This window comes from Sycon ciliatum, chromosome 7 (genome assembly GCF_964019385.1).
Source record: "Sycon ciliatum chromosome 7, ocSycCili1.1, whole genome shotgun sequence".
In the NCBI taxonomy this organism is placed as follows: Eukaryota; Metazoa; Porifera; class Calcarea; order Leucosolenida; family Sycettidae; genus Sycon; species Sycon ciliatum.
The window spans coordinates 28,762,658-28,790,304 of record NC_088649.1 but is presented as its reverse complement, the minus strand read 5'-3'; the positions used below and the strand labels follow the sequence as shown (position 1 = coordinate 28,790,304).

Sequence of the window (27,647 nt, the reverse complement as noted above, 5' to 3'; positions counted from 1 at the left end):
CTTCTTGTCATTCTTGCTTCTTCAATTTGTTTTCCTCTAGTTTTCTTGTGTTCGCGGAGAAGACGGAGAGCCGGAGCGCAGAACCGTTTTGTTTAAATATGATTTAACGGAGAAGGCGGAGATACCGAACGTGCCGTAATGCGGTCAAGCACAATATTTGTTTGGGTAGCTCAGGGGGAACGCCAAATATATGGGTACATGTGACTGTTTTTTTCTTTCTTTTGTTCTTTTTTTGGTGTTTATTGGAATTCGGATACATGTAGCTCAACATGAAACAGTACAGAAGTACAACTACAAAGAGCAGCGAATAGAAGGCCCCGGGAACGGGAAACCAAAAAGAAAAAAGAAAAAAAGAAAAAGAAAACAGCAACATCAATTTACTGATTATGATTCTCCATGGCAGCATGAATCCCAGCACCATTGCTGTTTTCTGGCACGGGTGGTCGAGTCAAGGCTTCGGCTTTTCTCAAGCGCATTGCATCTTTGCTTCCCAAAACCGTTCTCCGTGGCAAGGGCTCATCTCCTGTTACATGGTATTCTTGTCGCAGTATTAGTTAGTTAGTTTTTTGTTTGTTTGTTATATTATGATAACTGTCCACCAACGTAACCAGATCTTTATTTCAGTCAGCGAGTGCGACAAAATGGCACAAAACTGACAAGGCCGGGAGTACTGAGACATTCAGCGACCTGACACCTGGGTCCAACACTTCTCCAAGGCGCAAACCAACAACCTTCCAACTTGGAAAGCTCAGGTTCGGAAAGGTCCCCTGTGTAGGCTTTCCCCAAACCGGCCCGTTTTTTCCGCTTGTTCGGCTTTTCGTTCGGGTCAAAAATACATCAGATTCGACTGCAAAATCAGTTGATTGTTTGACAATCGGCTGCAAAACTGGAATATATTGGAAAATCGGCTAAAAGAACTGTTGGCATGTTGGCCTCAAAATTTGTGAAATTATTATTAGAAGAGTTGGTCGATTTTCGGCGATTGTCAAAGGAACCCTCCAAAATCGGCGAAAAGCGTAGCGATTTTTCGATCAGTCTCATTTTCGGTGAAATTTTCTCAGCCTGATTAATTAAGGGATTGTACTACAGTCCATTCATCGGAAACAGTCCCGCTGGCTTTTGCAAGTCCAATTTGGGCCGAATTGAGGATCAAAAACCCACTTTAAATCTCCAAAACCTGGGTTTGGGATCTGCTTCTCCACACATTTTGCATTGGTATACCTGTCCTAATTTTGTAAAACCTGGCTCAACCAAGACCCTATCAGTATCAGCAAGAGTTGGTATCAGGGACTATGCAGGGCTGGAACAGGCGTTGCACACTCTGGGGGGGGGGGGGGGGGGGCTATGTACTTTTGCTAAGCTTTGTTACAAACAGCAATCTGTGTCGTATTTAGCGCGTGCGACACCTTCGAGTACTAATTTGTTGACCCCGCCAATCAAAGTGAATGGCATGTAGGCTGGTACGCGCCTGATGCGCGCTGCAAATTCCAACATAATGGAATTTCCATTTGGGCGCGTTTCCGTACGCATGGAGCACCAAAAGCCAGCAAAATACGCACAAACGCATGGTTTCACGCGTACACGCACCAGTTGTGACCACACAAAGTCCGAAGATTGAGAACTTTTCCTCAACTTAGAAACAAGAGTTAGAAATGAAAAAAGAAAAAAAATGGAGCCAAATGACTTGAGCCCAAACTGCCAGATTTTCAGTCAAAGAACTTGGGGAACACATTAAAAGACTAAGTAACAACTGAGAACATCTGTTTATAAATAAGTAATGTAGACGACTTATGTATATGTGCTAGTACAATACACAACAACAAAACTAAACCAGTTAAGGTATGCTATGTCGAGATAAACCCTCATCATCTTGCAAATAATAGATGCATAATTACTAATTAAAATACGACATAATTACTCAGCCGTAGCGGGTTATGGGATATCGGTCTGCCTCAGATTTCCACTGATCTGAAATAGCAGATTTGAAATTTACAATGGGAGGAAATTATCAGGACTGGAAACACACTTGGTTAGCAGGGGCTCTTCACGTCCTGGAAACGTTCTGTTGGAGTTACACTGCATGTGCCTGTCGAGTTTCCTGGACCGAATTGTGGATGCTATGGAAGATGGGTGGGTAAGTGGAAGGGCACCAGGTCAGTCCTGCCGGCAGTATTCCCCCCGGTTTATGCGTAACTAGTTACAATTACTGACACTTCATGCACTGCACTGTTCATCACCATCACTCTATTAGACGACTTCGGTTGGAGTAGTTGTGGCTGGGTCGCTTGTTGGTTTGGTTATTGAGTAACTGGTCGTGGGTGTAGCAGCCTGGGTAGTGTTCGCGGACTCGTTGCTCCCTGTTGCGGAGAAACAGAGAGGACACACACAAGCATCTCAGCAAAGCAGACAACAGCATACCATCTCCTCTTCGCAAAATCTGATTTCAAAAATTACTATGGAAACCCACCAACATTTTGACTTTAGATCTTCACTTTTTTGTTCCATATTGCTCTCCTGAACTCATAGTGCTCAGGGTGATATTTGAGAGGGGAACACTTAGGGCCCGGTCCCACGTGCACTTGGGTTCGCTTCGGCGTGGAGGTTTTGCGACAGCGAGCCTGGTGTCGCTCCAGCGACACCACGTGTGTATGGTCACGCATACAAACAAGGCAAACTCCTACTTCGGCGGAAAATGAGAATAAAGTGGACTGTGGTGCATACGGTACGGAGAATAGACGAGGTCAATGACCATCTTGCACGCATTTTTGTTGCATTTGGCATCATACGCATACAAATTTCTTGTAGTAAGTCCTTATACTGCAGACCGTGGTGCTTTCCGCTGAAGCGAAACCGCAGAAGCGACAGTCTTGGTTGGAAAATTTTGGAGGAAGCGGATTGGAGTTTCCACCGAGGCGGAAGTTCTGCTTTTCGCCGTTGCCATGGTATTGTTCGCTCCTGCGACGTCGCTTCAGCGGATCCACTACTTCCGAGTGCATGTGTGCCCTAACAAGTTACGATACAGATGGCACCGAAAATTAGTAATTTCCTCAACTCTGAGGTCACCGGTGCTCCTGCCTATGCAGTCAGCTCAAAACCCGGAAGGTTGTCCCGAGCTCGGTCCGCTTGCTATCAAGAGTTGATTAATAAGCGTGTGCAACTCGCGGATGGGTAGGCCCATTGCAGATTTTTTTGTTGACGTAATCTTTTCGACAACTCTCGCGCTGCGAGTCCTTCGGAATGTTTTCCTCGTGCTCTTGGCCGGACTTACACTACAAGGCCAGTGCCCAGCACGTGCCCCAGACTAGGTATAGCCCGATTTTGCTAGCAATTATGCTAGCAAAATATCGAAGAATTCTGAAAGGGAATTTGCTAGCAAAACGGAGCAAAATATCAGTGTGTCCGCTGGAAATTTGGAGATTATACACTTACACGGTGCACGTGACTCAATTTCGCACAGTTTCAGCAACACGTGACTCGCTTTTTCTCATTTTTGCCAACACTTGACCCACTTTCGGTCACTTTTCCCACATGTGACACAATTGTTTTTTGGGGGCAAAAAGGGAGCAAAATATCGAGTGGCCTGGCAAAATGAAAGCAAAAATTTTAATATTAACGATGAGAAAGCAAAATTTTGCGGCAAAATATCGAAGCTTTACTGGCAAAAGCGGGCTTTGCCTACTCTGCACTGCTCTGCGGCAAAATGGGCGTTTCTCTGAAAAAAGGTGACGCCCACAAAAATTCTGCCGTGGGCGGGGGTATTTGCAGATTGTGCAGGAGACATCCGGAGTTGCGCACTCTTGTTTATCTACACTTGCTAGTAACTAGTAGCTATCACCATTTCTCTGGGTATTAAAGGTATGTCTTTGCCACCTTATCATTATTACTCAAAAAACTCTTTTCAGGAGCTGTACTGAGGCTTTTAATCTCTCGTGAAATTGCAAAATCTGGGTTTGCGTTAGGGCTGAAAACCCCTGAATATTCGAACCTCTGTTCTTCTGCCTTCCCAGCAATGTGAAGAAAATTCAAACTGGGAAACGTGAACCAATCCGCACACAACTTCCGGTCCTTCTGCGCTCGCACTGCACATGAACCATCCTGACAAACAGTCCTACAGCGCGGTACCACAGGACGTGCTACGAAGTTGTTTTGCGAATTCCGTGTATCCACACGTAACCATATCCAAAGCTCAGTGGTTAGTATACCTGGCAACCATACCGCTTTTGGCCGGGCCTGTTCCAATTGCGAGGACAGTAATAGCGCGAAAGAGCGAACCACAGATACGACCATTTTTTTTACAAATTGCGTGTGAGGCGAGCACGTCTGTGAACAGCATGCCCAAGAAAGGGGACGTTCCCTGTAGGTCATAGTTGCATGGCTCGTGCAAAGTAGAGGTCAGAATAGCTTGAGCCTCAGGAATCTGAGGACTTTGAATGACCATTCTACGTTGAGTACGTGCGCCGATGAAAATTTTGGTTGAAGGATACAGAGTTTTGCTCGCACGCAGTAAGGCAGCTCTCAAAAAGGCATGACGGCTATTTTGTTGCTTGTACATTGCATGTAGCAGCAATAGCTTGAGAGCCAAGATCTGTAGCACATCGCATCCATATGCCAACTGGGGGCGCATTTGGTTGGTACGAGCTAGAACAGGATCCACCAGAACAGCGCGTTTGGTTGGCACTGCAACCTGTTCTGGGTCGGCCAGAACATGTTCTGCTTGCTCCGGCCTCGAGGCCGGAGCAAACCGAGCAGTTTCACTTTTTCACTGTGAAACCTGGCGGGAACATCGATTTTGGTCCCAAATGATCACGTGCACACACTTTGGAGTTGGACTCTTCGTACTGTACACAGTCACCATGGTGACACATACACATTTTGAAGTATGTACTAAGTTTGGCATCTTTTTTTCACAAAAATGTGCTCTGTTTCTGGAGTACCGTGTATTTGGCATGGGGCTGCGCCATGTGCACCAGCTGTTCGATCCTGTTCTAGATCGTACCAACCAAACGCACCGTGGACGTACAGAAACTAAAAATGAATTTAAAATGCACACTATGAGGATAACTTAGTAAAGATGATTCGGAGACCTTTGGTTGGAGGAGTTACTTTTGCCCCGCCCCCACTTCCATCCAATATGTCACCGCCCCCGCTGTGCAGCATCTGATGGTTCTGTGGTATTCAGTGAAAACAAAAACTTACCAGGTGTGGGTGGGTAAAGGCAGGTTGTTACATTTGTACCGACACCGACTCCACCACACTCTTTGCCGCTGTCAGCATCGACCGAACACTGACTGGTGACTCGAGACTGGTCCACGCAGCGTTGCTTGTGGCACACAAGGTCCTTGTTAGCGCCGCTGGCATCACAGCGTGTTCCGTCCTTCACGAGCGATGGGTCATCATGGTTTCTTGGCGGAGACGCGTACAAACCATTGCACCTGAGTACACCGCCAACACCGCGTACGGGAATAGTTTGGGACAGAACGCCACTACTGGGTTGGTTCTTTCGAGCAACTGGAAGGCAGAACAAACTACCACATAGGGCATCTCCAGCCGCACAGGCTGCATAGGTTCCTGGGGTGGAATTGGACGATTTGAAACCACAGTTACCCGTACGTTCTCCAAATACGTTCATGATCGCGAAGCAATCCTCAGGAGCTGACCCTTGATCCATATCGTTCCAGACACTCTGACACTGGCCAGTTCGTGATTGGCAAACTCCACTCCAGCAGGATGCTTGACTATTGGAGCAAGGCCAGCCGTTGCGTGCGGTCAGGTCCTGTGGACATGTGGCATTCTCGCCGTCGCAGTACTCCGCCACGTCACAGTCGCTGGTGGCGGCGCGGCAGACCTGATCCCGGCGTGTCACGATGCGCTTGTTCACGCAGCATGGGTCCGTGTCCGCACACCCTACATTAAACCAACACACAACAACTACATTGGTCAGTATGCCAGACATTGGCATAACAGTAAGAAATCAGTCTACAAACCTCCCAAAGAAAAACGTGTGCAGCATGCAAATTATGCCCGCAGCAGACATTGAGAAAAAAAAGATGTGAGGTACTATTTAGGGACTTTCACGGTCTTTGAGGGGCACGGCATGACAGATGGAGCAGACTTTTGGCTTGTAAATCCACGGCCAATACTGTTCTTTATGTCGAGATGCTGGACGGTCTTGAGTAGGAGCTGATTATTTCAATCCATTGGACCAGAACACATCCCATCCAACATCTACAACGGCCTGGCTACCCGTTCTATGGGGTCTGGTGATGGCGAAAACTCACATCAGGCGATGTAGTGTGCCTGTAGTTCCAACCTGTTCTAGTGACCACTGGGGAAAGCTTAAAGGGGCACTCCGGGAATATTTTCGGTGGAGTGTTCTCTTCATGGGTGCCTTGCATGCCCCCAAGGAATGGGGAATCGCGAAAACTAGACCCAAAAAGTCGATATATGAAGCCAGGGAGGGCCAAGTTTGTCTCCCCTTTTGATGGTTTTGATGACGTCACGTGTGATTAGTATTCAAATTCTCTGCATTTGAAGATCTTAGTTGTTTGAATTTTCTGGTGATGAAGAACGATGTTTGGTCAACATTCCCAAGCTTCACAACTGCGGACCCACTCTAAGGAACCTGAAGGACCCTCTGAGGTGCCCCTGGTTGAAGCGCAGCCTGATGAGGGCCAGGAGATTGGAGCGGACGACTTCACTGGTCCGCGTACGAGGATCCCGAAATTCTCTATATGCCGTGAGGCATATGGTCAGAACAGTTTTTTTTAGACAAGCTGACACGAAGTCGGGGTGATGTGTAACGCACGTCAAAGGGCTGTCAATGCTAACAGCTGCAGCGCTCTCTCGACAGCGAAGGTAATCGACTGCCCTCTGCATCACCCCACATTTCTGGCAGGAACACCAATCGTTATTTCCTTGTCGACCCGTGAAGTCGTCCGCTCCAATTTCCTGGCCGTCATCAGGCTGCGCTTCTACCAGTGGCACCTCAGGAGGTCCTTCAGGTTCCTTAGAGTATGGTCGCAGTTGTGAAGCTTGGGAATGTTGACCAAACATCGTTCTTCATCACCAGAAAATTCAAACCACTAAGATCTTCAAATGCAGAGAATTTGAATACTAATCACACGTGACGTCATCAAAACCATCAAAAGAGGAGACAAACTTGGCCCTCCCTAGCTTCATATATCGACTTTTTGGGCCTAGTTTTCGCGATTCCCCATTCCTTGGGGGCATACAAGGCACCCATGAAGAGAACAAACCACCGAAAATATTCCCGGAGTGCCCCTTTAATTTCTTCACTCCACCCGGCCAGTGGAGTAGAAAATTTGCGTTTCCCTGACATAAATCTACTCGGCTTACATCATCGACAAACCATTCACGGCGGCTGCAAGCAAGGTCAAACCATTATATCAAGAATCCATAATCCTCCAGAGAGCGCAACTTCACTGATCAGATCTGAGACGAAATCCGTGTTGAACGTCATAGTGTGACATCATGAGTAGGGAAAGTGTGAACCGTGGTTGACCGCGTCGACGCAATGACGCAAGTCCGACCCAAACATGACGTAAATCACGAATTACGCCGTCCCACAACCCCATCCTAGTTGCGCACTCTGCGGAATTATGGACTCTTGATGATATTAATGAGACAGGGACACTCCACTTCTCAAAATCCGCTGGGATCAAGTCCCGCTTATGTTTCCCGGGTGACACAAAATGGGCATTTTGCAACAAGCCAGGAGACCAGAAATTGCTGGGGCCGATGACCGCCATTCATGCATGCAAGTTGGCTCAACTAGTCCAACCGACGACAGGCAAATCAACTACTACAATGTACCATACTTTCCAGAGTAATCGCCGTACCTGAGTATTATCCGTGCCCAGATTATACCCATCCACCCTTTACATCGTGTTGTATTTAACCACTGGAGTTTGTTTGTTTGTTTGTTTATTTAGAGTCGAAGAACAAACAGGCAAATTTGCCTAATTACATGATATCGACTAAAAAGGAGAATAAATTATAAAAGGCCAATGAAGGTAATGACACTGAGTAGAGTGGGTAGTAAAGTATTACTTTGAGTGTGCACAGACCTTTTATTTTTTGGGGGTGTAAATTAGGAGTGTTTAAAATGCGGACTGTAATCCGAACACATGGCATTACTTTCACTGGACATAGATTTACAAAGCGAAAGAAATGTAACTGCAACATGCAGTACGCACGCCGAAGGAATGCAGCGTATTCGCTTCATTAAGTAGACACTTACGAGTCTGGCACTGGTCACTAGTCCATCCTTCAGCGCAGGTGCAGGTGCCGTCTTCATTACAGCGACCCTGGTTCAGACATGTTCTGCACTCTGCAGCAGTTATTGTGTGCAGTGCATGACGTACATATTGTTTCAGTGCACAACAAAAATAGCAACAGAACAGCACAGCATGGTTAGTACATGATTCATGATCATCATCGGGTGCGACACGTCAAAGCAGTTTTTTTAAACATCCAGATTACACAACACCCCAGGTGCACTGGGGGAGATCCACCACATTCAAACGGAATGATAATAGTAGTAGTGGGTCTGGATCTGGATCAGAGTATGAAGAAACGATCACAACCTCAGCCTTATATGCAATGAGTGAAAATAACTGTTTGCATTGACAAAAATGAATATCTTGCTACCTACCGAGTTGGCAATGTTCTCCGTAGAATCTTGTAGGGCAGATGCATTTACCCTCGTTGTCACACTGACCCTGGTTCAAGCACTTGCAGTCGTCTGTAGAGATACGATATGTTCATGCATGCGCAACAAGAGCAGGGAATGGCAAGGAAAAGCATCACGGCATGCTATGCAATGAGAAGCATGAAGGGAGCAATTGAACCACAAACAAGTTACCAGTGGTTGAGCCAGACTGTCCAAGCACCAGATTTCCCAGAGTATAAAAGCCACACATCACTAGTTCAACCCAAAAAAATTAGTGGTGAGGCCTATTCTGCGATGGTCAAATTAATTAACGGCGATAGATATGGTAGTAAAAGTGGGGAGGCTTCCTGCATTTTCATAAACAGTTGACAGTAGAGCCCACACGCTCTCTTCCATTAACACTGCATTAGTTCAACTCATTTCACAACAATTATTCCACTTCGGCAAATTGTCTTCATCAGGTTCACAATGATGTGCAAGCTTCCAAACTATAGGGTAGGTAGCTGCATTTCGTGGCAAAAATCTGGGTGTGGAAATACGGTCGTGATATCAGCACCTGGTTATGTACAGTATTTTCCAGAGTAAAATCCACACTCGAGTATAAAGGCCGATTCACAATACAACTTCTAGCAACGCGACATGCGACTTGTGACACCTGCGACGAGCTGCGACAAGCTGTGGCAGCGACACACAGTTCACAATCTTTTTTTCATGTATGCGAAATCCTTATGCACTAGTGTGCAGAGGCCACTCGTCAAGATGGCGGCAAATCCGAGAGTACAAAAATTTCGACTCTGGCTATGTGCGCGGCGGATGCGAATCTCGCACATGCATGCAAAATCTAGCCTACTACAGATCTTGGTAGAGCAAGTGTGTTGGGACGACGACCTTTTCCGAGAGAGAATGTGGCTCTTTTTATCCTAACATTTTACTGGCCACGCTCTCCCTCCCAGCTTATTGATACGAGTATCTGCTACCGAGTAGAAGTCTCCATCTTCACAGCAGGCCAGGCAAAAGCGAAACATTGAAATACTTTGCTCACTTGGTTTTTTGGTTCTTTGAGGTGTTGATGTGGTTGTTGTGTACAACTCAAAGTGACAAACTTGAGACCCCCGCGCCACAAAGTTTCGTTTGGCTGTTCAATGAAAGGACATATGGAACCAGGGATAAAAACTATTGTGGCTGCCAGCAAAACTGCTAGTAATGTAATAAACGGGGGTGTGACATTGTAGACTGTGAGCCAGGCACCAAAAATCCTGTTAGAATTATTTTTCGTTCCGACCTTGAGCGTACCGCAATTTTTTTCCCCAGTTCGTTTCATCTACTCGACTAGATACGAATTCAGCTTGTTGTCACTTCCAAATCAGGCACGAACATGCCCAAATAGAAGGGAGAAACTACTTTGGCCAAATCAATAGCCGCCATCGACAAGAACCAAGGTCACAAGAGCTGGAGCGGTCTTCTGTTGCACCACTGACCTCGCAAAAATGTACGGTGGTGCAAACCCAGCCGCATCATGACGATGTTTTTTCGTGGTTTCTATAGTATTGTGTGCAGTGCTAGTGCAGCGCAGTGGCAGTACGAACATCATCATGTCCATCATATCAGTGTGCTAGCATGCTTGCTGCTGATCAGTCAAGCTAAACTAAAAGTCTAAAGGTTTTTGTAATCAGTGTTGGAGCAGAAATACATGTAGAACGTACAATGTACCTTATCTCCGGAGAGCTAATATTAGTAATAACTGTTTCGATCTTTTATACTGAAGTGCTTCAGACTATGATTAACATGAATATGCATGTATCTTTCCGCTTGTGTTCTGTACATACAATGGGTAATGTTTCAAAATAATTATTATTATAGTTCAAATAAACTACAGATCTGTATCTGCCGGTATACCCCTGTGGTCCTCTAACGTTACTGGTTACGGTCATTGCTCTACCCTTCGCACTTATAAGTTAGGAAGCAATACAGCAGTACTTACGAAGTAACGTTACATTGATCAGTTATACATGTATGAGTGCAAATATGTATCCAGCAACTTCTTTAACATTGTTCTGCCATACTGTACATGTATATATTATAGAGATGTAGAGGGTGAAATGAGCATTCCACCGGATTAAACCAGATTCTCCTGGCTGTTGTTGATGGTCTTTTCCAACCGTTGTCTGGAGAATTCGCTGCTGCTGGGCTTTGTATATTGAATGCCACCTGTTTGTTCTGTACATTATCATTCCTGAAATGCATTTCGTGGTTGTCGGCACCATTTCATGTGCACTTACCTACCAGTGCATCGTCACTTCGAGTAATATTTAAAATGTGCACGTACTTTATACAATGCACTTATGCGTAATTCTATAATTTTTGGCTCGTATAGTTATTTTAACCCAGCTGCAATGACGCTTGATATACATTTCTTCGTCCAGTGCCGTTGCCTGCTGAAAAAAGTAAGAAACACCTTCAAAATAGCATGTTGCTATGTCAGTTGCTATGTAGTTGCTATGGAAACGGGGTATGTTAAGATAATTGCTTATTTTGACTTCCCTGCAAGCTTCCCAAACTGACAACAATCAAAAATGATCTTCTATTAGGTCTCTCCACATGCTAAAAGAACAAAATCGCGGTACACCCAAAGTGGGAACGAAAATCATGAATTCATGCACTTGGCTCACAGTCTATTGGTAATTCCAAGGAGAATGTACGCACGGCCATTCCACAACGTAGACGAAACTACGAGCTCAAAAACACTCCGATTTTCAAACAAACGACGCAGGAAAGAAGACATGGCCGCAGCGTTCCCGTGTAGCCTTCAAAATGCCTAATTTTACTTCGATAGCGGCTGGTTCAGGTTAAATTCAGGCCCAATTCGACCGCGTCGTACCGCTCAGATTCGCCCAAAACACGAGAAAATGTACGGTAGATCCGAATGCATACGCATTTTGCTTACGGGGACGACTGGCCAGATTTCATGCACTGCAAACACCCGTGTAGTAGTACTATGCACGTGCACTGCATGAGCACCCAGGGTAGAAACTGTACTCTATTTGTGCATGTCGAACGTCACATGTCGCAAAAGTTGAACTTTCTTCAACTTCTTCGACAGGTGCCTTGCGACTGTACGCGACAGCTCGGGACAGACAGTTTCTAGTCGCAACTGTCGCGAGTCGCGTCGCAGAAAGTGGTGTTGTGAATCGGCCTTAATTAAGCTGCACTTGAGTATAAGCCACACGCGGATTTTGTTGGTCCTGAAATATAGACATCAGTATACCCCGTTCACCAGCGGGTTATTTCCATTGTAGTACATGTATAATCCACACAGACTTAGACAGTTTTATCCTGCAGTCTTACCCTTTTCACAGTATTCTCCATAGAAGACAGTGCGGTTGCACTTGCAACTCAGGTCCTGGGCCAGAACGCCATTAGCACAGTGCTCTGCGCAGAAAAGACAACACAAAAGGCTCCATTGCCCTCGCTCACAGTTCGCTACACTTGAATGTTCGCAGCATCACAACACACTCAATTGAGTGGAAAGTCCGGTTAAAAAATTATATCAGGGCATATCGGACTGTGGGTGTTGATTTGAATGGTCCATATCAGTGGCAGCTGCAGGTCCATCGCTAATCGGATAATCCTTATCCAACGTCAGCACCCAGTCAGCTCGGCAAGCGTTCGGCAAGGACACTAAAATTAATATGTTGCCACTTCTTCCACCATCGAATGTAAAGCAGTTTGTACAGTGGTCCATGCTTCATGTGCGTGACGAGTTATCTTGTCATTGTCGATTTAAGCTAACTCATTTGCTGCTAAGATAGCGCTGTAGGTGATGCCAATGTATATGATACTCTCGGTAAGGCTGTGAGCCCCACAGTATCACATAATTCTACGTCTGCAGGGTGAATAGCACAGAATTGTTTTCTCCCAGAAACAAAAACACAACCTAAATCTCCTTTCATGAAGTAGTGCCAAAGTTTGAATATATTGCTGGGACAGTCAGACCTCGCTTATCCGGTCCTCTTTTATCCGGATCCCTTGCAATCCGGAAGAAAATCGTTGGTTACCGATTTACAGCATATGCAGTGCATACATACAGTAGGTGTGTTCGATTATCCGGTTCCCTCGCCTTGTTTGCAACTATTCTACGCACATACGAAAGTTTACATGCCTCCGGACAAGCAAGACAAAAACAGGCTTCGAGGATAACCAGTTTTGAAACTGTCTTAGGGCATGTTCGTTTGGTAGGATCGGGATCCCGATCCACCGGATCCACTGGATTCGCACCCTTTCGATTGGTCAAATCCGGATCCGGATCCTTTGGATTTGGATCCGGTCAACCCACCTCGGGAAGCAGGGTTGACCGGATCCAACGGATCCTTTTTTGCGAATCAACCTTTCTTGGCCCGACAACTGCACATTTGGCGGGTCCCAACCCGCGGGAATAGCACATACATACACACACACACACACACACACACACACACACACACACACACACACACACACACACACACCAATGAATCGGTGATGATACTGTCTTTGCATCTACAATTATTATGTATCCCTCTCTCAATGATGTATCATTCAAGATACTCGAGCTTGTGCTTATTTCACTGCTTATAATGAGAAAGTACTACCTACGCAATATCGAGTATCATCTTCTGGTTGCGTGTATGTGTGACGTGGTTTGCGTTAAAGCATGGGGTGGCAGGGAAGACTACCAATCACACACTACTGCCTACTTGCACAACACTATTCCTTGCCATTCTCTGCAGTCAGTAGCTGGCACCCAAAAGCTTTTCACACATGCTTTGATTTGAGAACAGTTACATGGAAGGTAGAATGTGGAAAGAAATGAGGACCCTACTCAAATACAGCAGAATTATGCGAAGTGAGTAGTAGAAAGTCAATAATTGTGAAAGTCTGCCTTCCTCTGTTAAGCAATGAGATCCACAATTCGGTTGCGCTTGTCTGCGGCACCGGTGTTTGGTTGAAAATACTACGTTGGATTAGGTACATCACCTTCAGGTAGGTCTTGAAGAAAGTCACTGACATCGTCTTCGTGCATGATGGCCATATTGTGCAACACACAGGCGGCAATGGTGATATGGGTGGCGTTCTCAACATTCACAAATATTTAGATACTTGAGTTGCCTCCATCTTCCTTTCAGCAATGCGAAAGCTCTTTCAATACACATCCGTGTTGACGAGTGCCTGAAGTTATAATTGGTCCGACTTGCTGTGAGGTGACCATCATCCCTGAAGGGAGTCATCAGCTTCGGCTGTAATGGGTACGCAGAATCTCCAACGATAAAGGCTTCTCCAGAAAAGAAACGACGAGCATCTTCAGTGACCAACTGCTTCAGGGGACTGTTTTCGAATACTCTGGCATCATGCACAGAGCCAGGCCAGCCACAATACGCATCCGTAAATAGCAGGTTCCTGTCGCAGACTGCTTGTAGAATAACGGAATGGAATTTTTCCTGTTCAGGTATGTCTCAGGTGCCTCATCATTTGGTGCTGCAATCGGGATATGGCAACCATCAATCGCCCCCATGACGCCGTGGATGTGCTGAGCTGAATGAAATTCTGCTTGCGTCCTCTCTGCACCTTGCCCCTGGGGCCAACATATCAATAACGGAGCCATGTCCTGCAAGGCAAAACACAAACGCCGTACGCTGTGCCATACTGTCGATTTGGATAGACCAAACTTGTCTGCCACCTCTCCGATGGTGCTCTTACTGCCAAGCCACCAAAGAGTAACCAAAAGCTGCTTGCGCACGGGTATAGGCTTTCCGACCTCCATTGCCCTGCACAGCCATGTGGACAGAATGGGATAGCTTCGTGCATACAATTTCTACTCTTGCACAGTGCAAACGGAAGTGTCCACGAAAATCTGCATCAGACTGCAGAGGCACAACAACTTCGACGTAGACCCTCTGCCGCGGAACCGATACACGTCGAGGTGTTCGAAATCCAAGGACTCCATTGAAGCCACGTTGGTGCGACAGTACACAAATCTCATCAAACAAATCAGACGGTATCTCCTCACTTTGCAGGATTCTGGCAACTGCCACAGCTACAATGCCAACTACGACACAGATTTTCCGTCGGCGAATCTTATTATCTCCTTCTTCCATGATGCTTGCTACCGAAAAATGGAACTGCACAAGACCTCGCGAGGAAGGAGAACAACAGCTAACTTCACAAGCTACACGTGGAATGGAATGGAAGTGGAACAGCGGCTTTTTATGGACTTGAAATGGTCCTATTATGGAGGCGACAACATGATCGCAGAACCCTGCTTGCTCACGCTTTTAGATTTGAATTTCAAAATATATTACAAAAATTGATCGGTACCTTGACAACCTTGGCAACTTTCAATCGCCATTTTTGTACGTCATCATTATGACGACCAACTGTGCTAGCCATCGTTCGATTGGAGCTGGGAGGATCCGAGTGATCCAAGATCGGGATCGGGAACCGGATCACATCAATCGAACATGCCCTTGTTGATAAAATATTTTAGGATATTAATACTACATTAGAATAACAACTCTGCAAAAGACTCAGCTCGGAAGCCGAACTTCCAGGCCAGATGAGTATGCGCAATCAGCTGGTCACACTGCTCGTACAACAAAACACGTGATATAATCACGACACCCGCATCCATATATTACATGGATGCGGGTGTCGTGCCATCACACGAATAAGAGCAAGAAAAGAACCGTTTAGCACGTGCCGCACACAGCAGAAACTAATAATTAATAATAATTTCACGGTTCGCGTGAGACTCGGCTGGAAGCCGAGTTTTCCGCATCCGCCGTGGGAACGCCACCACCCTCTAGGATCAAAGGCGCAGATGCAGCGCCTAAACGGTGGGAGGTGAGTAGATCAGACCCACCACCAAATGGTCAAAGACCGAAATCCCATTAGCTGCATCCATGTTACCCTCGTGCCAGGCCACCAGTTCCCAATTAACTGTGGGTAGCAGCACGGCTGGAAAAATTCCTTCCGCTTCCAAGCAGGACTTGAACCTGGTACCCTCTGTTTCAATCATGGTCTTAGACCACCCCACTATGCCTGCAGCAGAAACTAGAGTACAGTGTAATGCAATGCAAAGAAGTGAATCATGCCATGACTATAAAAATTAATATAAATTCAGAGAGTGCAACATACATTCTGAACACGCCTATCCGGATATATTTTTGTGGAAAACGGGTGTGGCACAGTTCACGTTGGCACATGTATGTTTGCACAGGACATGTTGGCACAGGACATGCTGGGACAGGACGTGTTGGCACAGGACATGTTGGCACAGGACAAGTTGGGACAGGACATGTTGGGACAGGACATGTGGGGACCGGATATGTGGGGACCGGACATGTGGGGACTGGACATGTTGACCCAGGATAATTATGTTGGTGAAGGCCGTGTCGGCACAGTTGTTGTTGACTTCTATTTTACTTCACCAATTGCACAGGCATGATTGCCTTCTTACCGGCCTATAGGTCCGGTTCTCAAAGAAAGATGAAGACAATTATATGAACAGTTTCCTCTGAGACAAAAATGCGATAATACTCATAAAAAGTACACACTTCAGGCTCATTACAAACATCTTGAAAGTTTTTGTCTTCACAAGTATACTTTCAAGCCTTCTCATCACAAGGAAACCCAACCTTTGCAAGCAGAAACAAATCAAATTCACACTTAGGCTGTTAGGTAGGTCGTCAAAACCTCGTTAGTTACATGTATGTCCAGTGGTTGTCTCTTGTTGTCGCACTACATGTCGCGCTTATTGAGTTTTCTCGCATTTGCACCTTTGTGTCATTATTGCAATTTTCGCTGTTTACTTTAGCTATCTTCTTTCTTTCTTTCTTTCTTTTTGCGCTGTTTTACCACCTTCTTACTGTATTTAATCCACTGTTCCTGTTCCTTTTCCCTTGCCTGTATTTCACCTGATGAGAAGGCTTGAAAGTATACTTGTGAAGACAAAAACTTTCAAGATGTTTGTAATGAGCCTGAAGTGTGTCCTTTTTATGAGTATTATCACAATTATAATTATGAGGAAATGTATAGAGATAAAGACATGCAAGCGGTATAATTATTATTATAGAAATGTTTGTTATGACATTGTGTGTATGCTGACACTCAATTTATGTGAATTTTTTAAATTGTGATAACAAATAAAATGTAGTGGAAGCATTTCATAAGAATATATGTGTGAACATTGCCAGACTTTGCTGGATGGGGACAATTTTTAGCAGTCCATAGAACATGAAGTACAGCGAGTGGTGTTGGACTGTTGGCATAGAGTTTACAAGTTAAGTACGTCAATATCAGATAGAACTCTCTTGAATTGATCGGCAGCAGTTATCGATCTTACATCAGCCGAGAGGGCGTTCCATGCAATACTGCCGTGAAATATCATACTCGAGCGACCAGCAGGCCCGCGAAGGAAAGGGACTTGGAGCGAGTTGGAAACTTGGCCCCTAGTGATGCGCTGATCGTTTAGCACAGTGTTTGGAGCAGTCGTTGTAAAGAGTTGCTGTAGGAGTGGGCTACAATATCCATTCATACAGCGGTGTACAAAAATTAGAACTTTCTGAGTGTATGTCTGTGTCAGGCTGACAATACTAAGAAGTGCCAGAAGCGGTGCGGTGGGGGTGAGAAAGCGCTGTTGCAAGGTTGCACGAATGCCGGCTTTCAAACTCTTCTCCAGACGTCCAAGCAACTGGGCAGAAAGCCCAGGAACAAAGCTATTAGAACCATAGCATAGCTGAGAGAGGACCATGCTAAGGAACCAAGTGCGTCTTGCGCGCAAACTGAGTCCTTGACCATGCCTCCAGAGCTGGGCAATGGTCCTAGCAGTCTTGTGGCTCAGGTGTGCAATGCGGGGCTTCCAGGACAGCTCCTCATCGAGTATTACCCCGAGATACTTAGCCGAAGGTGTGACAGCAAGTTTGTCAGCATGGCAGCACACCTCAGGCTGTGTGTCATCTGCGCCACGGGGCTTTATGAAGAGAAGCTGAGTTTTTGCTGCATTCAGCAGCAAACCAATATCTTCTAACCACGTGGCGAGGCTTGTGATGGCGTGGCTGAGGGTTCGGCATACTTCAGTGGGGTCGGTGTCTGAGCAGTCGAGAGTAATGTCGTCCGCAAATTCTTGGTGGTTTACCGTCGGTGGCAGGATCGTGCTCAATGTGCTAGTGTACAAGACAAATAGCAGGGGACCAAGAACGCTGCCCTGTGGGATACCACGAGAACAAGAAACGGCAGAAGAGAGATGCCCTTCAACTCTGATCTGCTGGAAGCGGCCTGAGAGGTAATCGGCAAACCAAGTGAGTGGGGTACCAGATATGCCAAGAGAGAAGAGTTCAGTCAGAAGACGCTCGTGCTGAACTCGATCTAACGCTTTCGACATATCTACGAACACAACTCCAGTGTACTCTCGTCGAGATTTGGCTAGAGACCATCTGTTGACTGCGAGGACAAGTGCATCCTCTGTGGAGTGTTGTTTACGATAGGCAAATTGGCTGGTGGGTAGAAGCTGGGCTGATTCGAGATAGGTGGTGAGCTGTTTCTTTACAAATGCCTCCAGAATACGGGAGATGATGGGTAGCAGGGAAACTGGGTGATAGTTTGTAGGTGAGGTTGGGTCGTCACCCTTAAACAGAGGGGTGACATGTGAGGATTTGAAGGTGGAAGGAAGTTGGCCTGTTCTGAGCGAATAGTTGATAATTTTGGTGAGATTGGGTGCCAATATTGAAGAGAACTTGTGTAGAAGTAGGCCAGGCACACCATCACTGCCAGTCGCCTTACTTGGGTCCACAGAACTCAAACAGGACTCGACGGCAGAAACTGCGACTGGCTGGAAAGCAGAGAAACCACATTGTTGGGTTGGTCCCAAGGGAGCTTGAAGAGTGGTGGGACGCGCTGGGTCATGTACGACACTACGAGATGTTTCACTGAGATCCTGAAGGGATGCCTATGGGACCTGGACTTTCTTTTGACGGCCAGTTACAACATTCAACGCTCTCCACAGTTTGCGCTGGTCACTCGTTCGGCATTGTTCAGTGAAGAACTGGTTGCGCAGTTTCCTGTCGAGTCGACGGGCCATGGCCCGAGCTTCTCTATGCTGATCACGCAATTGTACATTCGCTTGATCTCTCATGAGGAGCCGGTGTAAATGATTACGTTTACGAACTGCACCCACAAGCTCATCAGTCATGGGCGGCGTGTGCGTTTACGCTGGGGTACCAATGGTGCATACTGGTCTAGTGTGGACATGATAGAAGAAGTGAAAGAATGAACCATATCATGGATATTGCTGTGGGCATCAAAGTCTTGCTGCTGTTTCCTCTGGAGGTCGATACTGAAACTGTCCCAGTTTACTCGATGGAGACGTCTGGTGGTTTTTACTGACGATGACACGTGGTGGTGTGTGTGAATGCTCAACCGGGCCAGCACAGCAAAGTGATCACTTATGTCTAAGTGTATTGCTTCACAGATACCATCCAATGGGGAGGATGAGAGGAACAAATCTAGCATCGTGGATGATGTTGCCGTGACTCGAGTTGAAGATGTAACATAATTGCAGAGATTGTAGTGGGAAAGTATGTTGTACAAAGGGGATGCAGATGGAGAAGTTGGATTGCTAAAATCAACATTGAAGTCGCCAAGTACCACAGTGGACTGCTGACATCCATGAACAGCTTGCTCAACGTTCTGATCCAGTGTGGTCCAGTAGGCAGCAAAACTATTTGGTGGCCGATAACAGCAGCCGAGGAGCGTTCCATGTCTACCAGGGGCTAGAATCTCCAGCCACAGCATCTCTAGCTCGCACTGTAAATCGGCCCGTTGTCGAAAAGCCAGTGACTCATGATAATACACAGCAACTCCGCCACCTCGCTGATCAGGTATTTCTCTTCTGTATAGCTCGAAGTGCGGGATGGACAACTCCTGATGGGACACATCCGGGGTCAACCATGTCTCGGCTATCGCGAGAACGTGAATGCCTCGTGTTGAGATGAACGTTTGAACTTCTGCTACCTTCCGCCGAACACTACACACATTCAGAAATCCCACGCTGAGTGACTGGGTCGAGGAGGTAGGTGGTGCTGTGGGTGTTACATTATAGTTATATTTCGGCACAGCAGACATTGGCCTAGCAGATGTTGGCATATGATATACTGGCACAATTACTGTTGTCCCAATCTGCATTGCCACAATGCATGTTGGTATAAGTCACGATGGCACATATATGTTTGGACGAAACCTGTAGACACTCAAGGCATTTTCATAACGACAGATTGCATGCCTTCTCACCGGCCGGTAGTACCCAAGAAATCGCTCTGCAAAAGTGATTTAGGTTGGGAATCTTCTTGAAACATTTGTTGGGATGAGGTCTTTCATTTATAAGGCAAATTAAAGGCTCAAATGAAGCAATGTTTTATTCCTCTGTATCCGCAACCAACATTATATGCTATTTCCTTATGCTGGTTGCAGACACAGATGAATAAAATATTGCTTCCACAGGGGCAGCCATTGATAAAACCACTCTAAAATATAATTATCACTTACTGACACAGAGGATTTTGGCGTGGCGATTGATTGTGGAATTTTGAAATGGATTACTGCGATTTCTAAACGTCACAGTTATGTAATGGGAGTTGCCATTCACTCGGATTGGTTTGACGTGGTAAGGTGCGTGCCGAAGGGCCAATCTATCTAGCCAGCGGTTTCTTAATACATGGCCATGTGCTTGCAGCCAGTCATAGGTTATGAGGTGAAGTCCGTACTCCTGACATGCCTCCTCTGCAAACTGCTCAGTCACGTTGGGTTTCAGTGATGGCGTGGCTGCGGCGTATACCGAGTCGTTGTAATGGAGCCACTTGGCTGCAGGACAAGGGCACATACAGTAGTGGGCAGATAATAGGTACATTAGTAATGAAATATACTCGAATAACGGGTGCCCTGGACTCTATAGTCGTACTCAATGAAACCTTGTCTGATGGCAGTGTCAGTGGAATGAACTAAAAAAAGAAGGTAATCGATAACCGCTTTGCAGTGATCGTTTCAGCCCTACCCTGAGTATTTGCCGGGCACACACACACACACACACACACACACACACACACACACACACACACACACACACACACACACACACACACACACACACACACACACACACACACACACACACACACACACACACACACACACACACACACACACACACACACACACACACACACACACACACACACACACACACACACACACAAGGAGAACGATGTCGAAAACCGGGGCGAGAGGTTAAAGTGAAAAAAAATGTTCCATGCATACGAAGAATGAAGGTTGTCGCTACTCAAACATCTCGATGAGCAGCATGCTGGCTATACCTAAAGCTGCATGTGGCTGGGCCGACCTCAGTGACCAGCAGTACGTCACTGTTGCAAACCACTCGGTGGTTCTACCCAGTACAGTTGCTCTCGGTGAGACCCGGCCCAGCGTGCAGATTTAGTGCCTTCAACTTGCGCGGCCATTGACGCCGTGGAAGTGGGACAAATGCGGCCGCATACGCATGTACAATACAATGATGTAATCGGAACTGATCCAGGGCAGCCAGCTTTGCACTTTGGGTCTATTTTCACCGAGCGCAACTGCACTTAAAGCAGTCCCCGAGAAAGAAGTTTTAACCAAGCTAAGAACAAAACGTACGATGCCGACATAATAATGTGATGAACAAATTAACTTTGTATCTTTATAGTTGTAGTCTCTTGGGGCGCGTTTGATTGGTCGGATCCAGAACAGGGGCGTTTGATTGGTCTGCACTGGTCTGCTCTAGGTTTGGAGTGTTCAGAACATGTTCTGATCACTCCGACCCCAGAGGCTGGAGCAGCCAGAGCTTGTTGCAACGCCCAATGAGAACCTGACAGGACTACGCAATGAGTTTCGTTTTTTGTTTTGATTCGAATAGATTTTGGCATGTCAGTGATTACAAAAGGGCGTGGTGATGTACATGGAGGTCCAAGTGTGATTTTGCACATTACACGGCGGTCCCCACGTCCATGATTGATTTTATGGCTGTCTTCGAAGCTTCTTCTCCGGTTGTAGTTGCCTTTCAAGTTTGTTTTGCCTTCGCATGTTGAGCAATGTAAACATCTTTGAACTCTGTGTAAATTTTGAAGTTCGCGGCATGGTGAGCTATCATGAGTTCTACAATATTTCAGGCAAAAATATTCGCCGTTCTGTTTGATCGGTAACTGGTGTTCTGACTGCTCCAGTGATTCTAATCTGAATCCGGATTCACCAATCAAACATGCCCTTAGTTTATTTCCTTCTTATCCTGTAGTGTTTTGAGAAGAAGGGAACGAAAACGTTCAATACATAGTTCCGGCGTAGATGCATACGACGACATGTTATTTTTCTAACGAACAAATGGAATAAAGTATGCAAAGATTAATTCATGAACGTCCCAGTTGTCACCGTTATGCCGGGTTATGACACAAGCATAGACATGAAGTGTTTCTTAGCAGATGGGGTGAATTGGTAACTCGCGTCTGGGTCCGACTCCGGCTAGATGGGTAGGTTTTCCCATAGGAGTGGGAAACCTAAATGAAGGTTGTAATCACTCTTGGCATCGCCTCTCTGTGTCAGTCCTCTAGCCCTGTCAATAGACATGGTTAGCATTTTACCATTCACATTGACTTCGACCGTACGTCGGCCTGTACCATTTTGTGTGTGATTTCTAGACACTGGTTAGCATTTCGGTTTCTGACACAACGATCGACTTGTGACGTACCCTAGTTGGAATCCTAACGTTTCGTTCTTCCGCTAAACAGAGCTTTCTATCGTCGAAACGGTGCCAAACCAATGGTATTTTGGGTGTTGGGTACGAGTACGGTTGGATTTAGAGTGAACGGTTAAATGCTAAAAATGTCTACACACACAACAAACGGGTACAGGTCGACCGTCGCAAATCGCGTGAATCGTAAAATGCTAACCATGCATAGTATTACTTTCTATCACATGGTTGCTGGCTACTGAGTATCTCTCTCACGGGTTCATTTGATCACAATCCTACAGCCTACCTTCGCAGATGACATCATGATGGCTTGTTCCATCACTGTCATACAATTCTTTAGTCAAACTGTTCTTGCCCTGCTGGTATATGAGATGTTGGTCATCCTTCACGAACGATGTCCATATTGAAGTAGGGTTGCTGTAACCGCTCGTCACCATCTCGTTGAGCAATGCTCCCATGCAGTCGCGCACGCCAAGCGTCTGATTGGTGAAGGAATCATGGTCTACCACGTTGTATCCTCTTCTTGTGCACATCTGGCGGGCATGCGTCAAGTTCGTTTTCTTCTGGCAGCTGTCACGGTCGAGGTGTGGATGACACGGCAAGCTGGCGAGAGCCATCCAGGTGTACGTTGCGTTATCTGTACCCAGGCACTTTGTCTTGAAAGCTGAACATAACACAGTACACATGCAAGGCACAGTCAGGTGAAGTAGAAAGCACACATAAACAAGATGTACACTTCCTAAGCAGCGGTACCATAGTTCAATTGAAAAATATTTACCTATGCAAATACCACTCGCCCATTTAGCTCCATTTCCTCCCGCAAACTGACTTTCCAGTGCACTTTCTCTCCCGGTATCGTTTGACCCACAGTTCAGGACGAAACATTACATTTTGTCCTCTCATTTCACCTTGATAGCCTTTCATCATCTTGGCCTTGTTGGAAGGATCAGACCTTAGCATATCCATTCTAATAGCTCTCAGCTATAAACTGCGTTCGATTTTAGCTACCTGGTAAAGTAGAGTCACTCTACCCATAGAGGAAGAAGGTAGAGGTAAGTGGACAAACGCTATTCTACCGGATTTATTAGTTTACACGATATGTACGTGAAATGTTTCTATTCTGTATGGAGGTGTACAAATCCTTGATCTTGCCGGAAATCCCGTAGCTCTACCAACTTCTACCGGTTTCCACCAACTTTTTCCTGGTAGAGCCGGTAAAGGAAAGTAGAATCCACACTTTTGACTTGAAGTTTTGAGTAGAAGGAACGAACGCCTCTACCGAAAGAAATAGTTTCTACCCAAACATGTAGATCAATAAACGAACGCCCCGTTAATATGTACAGGTATTCCCACATTTCACAGAAATATGCACAGCAAACGTAGCTCTACCAACTTCTACCGGCTTCAACCAACTAATTCCTTGTAGAGCCGGCAGAGGAAAGTAGAACCCACCCTTTTGAGTAGAAGAAACGAACGCCTCTACCGAAAGAAATAGTTTCTACCCAAACCTGTAGATAAAAAAAACCAACGTCTCTTTAATGTGTACAGGTATTCCCACATTTCACAGAAATATGCCAGCAAACTGGAATTCACTTCATACAGCATAATACTCACTATGCTGACACTTGTCTCCATGGAAACCGTTCCGGCAGTTGCAACTGCCATCGTCAGTGCACTGACCGTCATTCAAGCAATTACATACTGCAGCAGTGATTGGGAATATTCACGCATTTCCAAAAAAGCACAAAGAGAGGAACAGAAAAGCGGGTTCTTGACATGGCCTTGAACATGATAACATGGAGATGTTAAATTAACTCTTGACAACAAAATAGCTCAACTCATGAGAGTGACCAACTCCCCATAAATATGCATTATTTATTCCACATGAATAGAATAAAGAGGTAGAAATGGTTGGAGGAACTGGCATGAGGACACGGAAGTTTTTTTCTTCTTCTCGACTCCGAACACAACATTCCAGCATGCATGAACCCATGGATCATACATTATTTGACACGCAGGCATATTACAGTAGCTTTCTTTAGCCCTTACCTTCTGTGCAGTTGGGTCCATCTAGTCCCGGTTGACATTCACACACTTTGCTCTTTTTCACCCAGGGTTCCTCGCACACAACTGCATTCATCACATAGCACACACCGAAGAGGAAGAACACGAGTGAGTGAATCAGCCGGAAACGGAGTCAGGCAGACTAAAGACAATTATAAAGTAAAAGAGGCTGGACCAGGGAAACTTGGATAAATCTGAGTTTCGATCATAATGGCCTTCGTCCAAAAGATAAAATTGCTGCTGGAAGGTAAGCACTCTTAAAGCAGGAATGACAAGCAGCAGTTTACAAATCAGTGCTATCAGTATATAGCGTCAATTATCATCACTGCTCTGCGGCACACTCAGACAATTGAAACTTTGCTAACAAACAAAATGACGACAGAAGCACAACGTGACATGACCAACTTAAGACAGAGGATGGTAATAGGTTTTTCATTTTGACAAAACCAGACCAAACCAGAGCACTTGCAGACGACAGCACGAACAGTTCACAGTTCAGGAGTAGCACAAATTGCTATTTTGGAGTGTGGCCGGAGAACTGTTCGTGCTTTTTTGTTGTGTCATTTAGGAGTGAAACGAATTCTGAATATTCTGGAATTGTTCCTTTGGATAACAATTCGAAGCATTCGGTTCAGATCTGAATACATAGTGTTTTGGTTTTGGACATTTTGCATGTGCAAGTAAGGCTGCGTTTACACGACAAAGCTGGGCGTGAAAACGCAACAAAATCCTTTCGGATGCATGGTTCATTTACACGGTACGAAGAGCAAAACGTAAAAGTTGTAGACCAAAATGGAAGAAAACCAAAGCGCTGGCCAAGGTGGAAGAATTTGAAAACGGAAATGTTCTGCAGGATAAATTTGAGTGTGTAAACAGTCGAAACGGTATGCTGGCCTCGTTTTCCGTCACGTTTGTTTTGTTTTCGGCCGTTTACACGGATCTGGCAATCCAAAAAATTGTTTTTACAATTTTCGTCATGTGACGAGTGTTGTTTTGTGGCCTATTCCTGGAGTGTGATTGGTGCTTCCACGACAACACTTGGCACATGACGGACGTTTGCGGATCCTTTGCTCCCGTGTAGACGCGCGAAAACGATACAAACGGAGACCACCTCGGATCAGCTTTGACCATGTAAACGCACGAAAACGAAAGAAGAAATGCGGGACCGAAAATGGAAAACTGGCCGTGCATTTTCATGTAAACGCAGCCTAATATTGCAGTCATTGACTTGGTCCGTGTGAGGTTATAGCTTACAACATTAGAGAGGTTCCGCACAACATAATTAGTCGATGAATGGAGAGTCCCACTTCATGCGCACCTGTGTTCCGCCTTATGGAGTTTTCGAATTACGTACCTGCCCTTGGCAGCTTGGAACGCAGTAGTATATGACCGGGTCGACCTGGCTAGAGAGTCCTAAATATGTACCTCTAACGTAAAGTTGCTCAGCTTTACGTAGTGCCGAACCTCTCTATTAGGGTGCTGTTATTTTAACAAATTTTCTGTGTACTTTTATTTTCGGTACTTTCGGTGCGTCTGTTTCATACGTAAAATTTCAAGACTCTAAACAAACACTAACACACATAATCCAATAGGGAACTGCTTCTCTGTACCGAATTTTCTGTCCACCTACCCTAGCCTGTTGCCCTCATACCGAAAATATTGAGCACCGAAAATTTCTGAAATTTTGTGACCTCAAGTACATGGCAGTAGAATGCGGTGGTTGGCATGCTGGGAAAGAGGACTATGGCTCACAAGGCTGAACCAGACAGAACTGTCTACATATTCTTCAGGGATGTGAGAACAAACAAACTATAGAATATCCGGTATCCAATTTGAAGACAGGGTTGGTGCTACTTCGGCAATACTTATTCAATTCGTTTACAGAATATTCGGTACGATTTAGAATATTCGTTTCACCCCAACACTCTTATTTCAAGCGAGTACTCAAAAAGACCAGTATACATGTCCTAGTTCTCTATCACCCCTGTTAAAACTACCGCGAAGCCTACTCGTACACGTAAGGTAAAGGGGAGCCCACTTTTACATGGATGTACGCTCTGAAAATCCCACGCCAGCCATATGAATTATGAAATGAGTAAAACGAATTCACTTCTACTTACCGAGTTGGCAATGGTGGCCCGTTAATCCCCTGGTGCAGCTGCATTCACCTTTGGCATCACACTCACCTTGGTTCAAGCACTTGCATGCTGCAACAGGCAGGGAAAAAAGCACATGCATGGAGTGAGTGACGCAGAAATAATGCACGGAAGGTCCCTGTGTAGTAAGTGGCCTTAACTTGCAGTTAAGATGATATGACCTAAACTTGGAGAAAGTACTTTTTTCTCGTCCGTCTTGATGATACTGTAAAACCATCAGATGATGATGATGGAGATGGCCTTGTGACGTCTTCAGGTGACAAAATGCACGGAATAACCGCTCTAATGTGGAGTTTGTGGCCGGAAGAATAGACAGTCGTGTGGCAAAGCACTGAATCTGTACCCTTATCATAATCCAGGAAAGCCAAGATTGTGAACCATTAGGGCTTAGAAGCGCACATTACAGGTTTCGTTTCCTCGCACAATTGTTTTGGAAACTAAAAACATTGCTGGCTATGGGAATAAAAGAAATCTCAGGAACAGACGCTTTCAAGTTTTTCGCAGCCATCTCCGACTCTCGATCAACATGAAGCAAAAAAAACCCTGTGCCGCCAGTCTGTCCCTGAGAGCCCTACATATAAAGCAGAGTACATGCAGGTCTCCCTAGACGGTGCTGTGTACATAATGCACATGGTACTGTGCCCAATCGATCGCTGAACTCCAATCAGCTCTCTAGAAAGAGAAAAGGAAACATCGGCCCGAAAAGTGGTCCGGTGAAAGCAGGACCAACCGGACAAGTGGCTTTGCCCCTGTAATCGCTTACCCACACATACACGCACCTACACACACATACACACACAAACACGCACATACACGCACATTCAGATATGCATATGCGCACATACAGACATATACACACATATACACACACATGCACACAAACCTAATGGCTTACTGTCTTACCCTTTTCACATTCTTCACCGTAGGCCAT

The 27,647-nt window shown here is 45.7% G+C and overlaps 1 protein-coding gene across 1 annotated transcript; it reads right to left on the bottom strand.

The window, feature by feature from the left end:
* Positions 1-1,646: 1,646 nt before the first annotated feature.
* Positions 1,647-27,647, bottom strand: LOC135821793 (neurogenic locus notch homolog protein 3-like). Its single transcript, XM_065334789.1, has 12 exons — positions 27,612-27,647; positions 27,480-27,495; positions 26,681-26,767; positions 24,546-24,626; positions 24,111-24,197; positions 22,783-23,160; positions 20,267-20,581; positions 12,038-12,121; positions 8,675-8,764; positions 8,261-8,350; positions 5,197-5,904; positions 1,647-2,357 (listed from the first exon to the last, which is right to left on the bottom strand). Exons 1-12 carry the CDS (start codon positions 27,645-27,647, stop codon positions 2,248-2,250), a joined length of 2,082 nt encoding a protein of 693 aa, XP_065190861.1. The 3' UTR covers positions 1,647-2,247.

Coding starts and splice junctions, on each gene's coding strand:
- LOC135821793 (XM_065334789.1), bottom strand. CDS start 27,647: ATGGCCTACGGTGAAGAATGTGAAAAGGGTAAGACA. Junction 24,627..26,680: donor GGGCCACCATTGCCAACTCG/GTAAGTAGAAGT, acceptor TGATGAATGCAG/TTGTGTGCGAGGAACCCTGG. Junction 24,198..24,545: donor TGGACCCAACTGCACAGAAG/GTAAGGGCTAAA, acceptor TCACTGCTGCAG/TATGTAATTGCTTGAATGAC.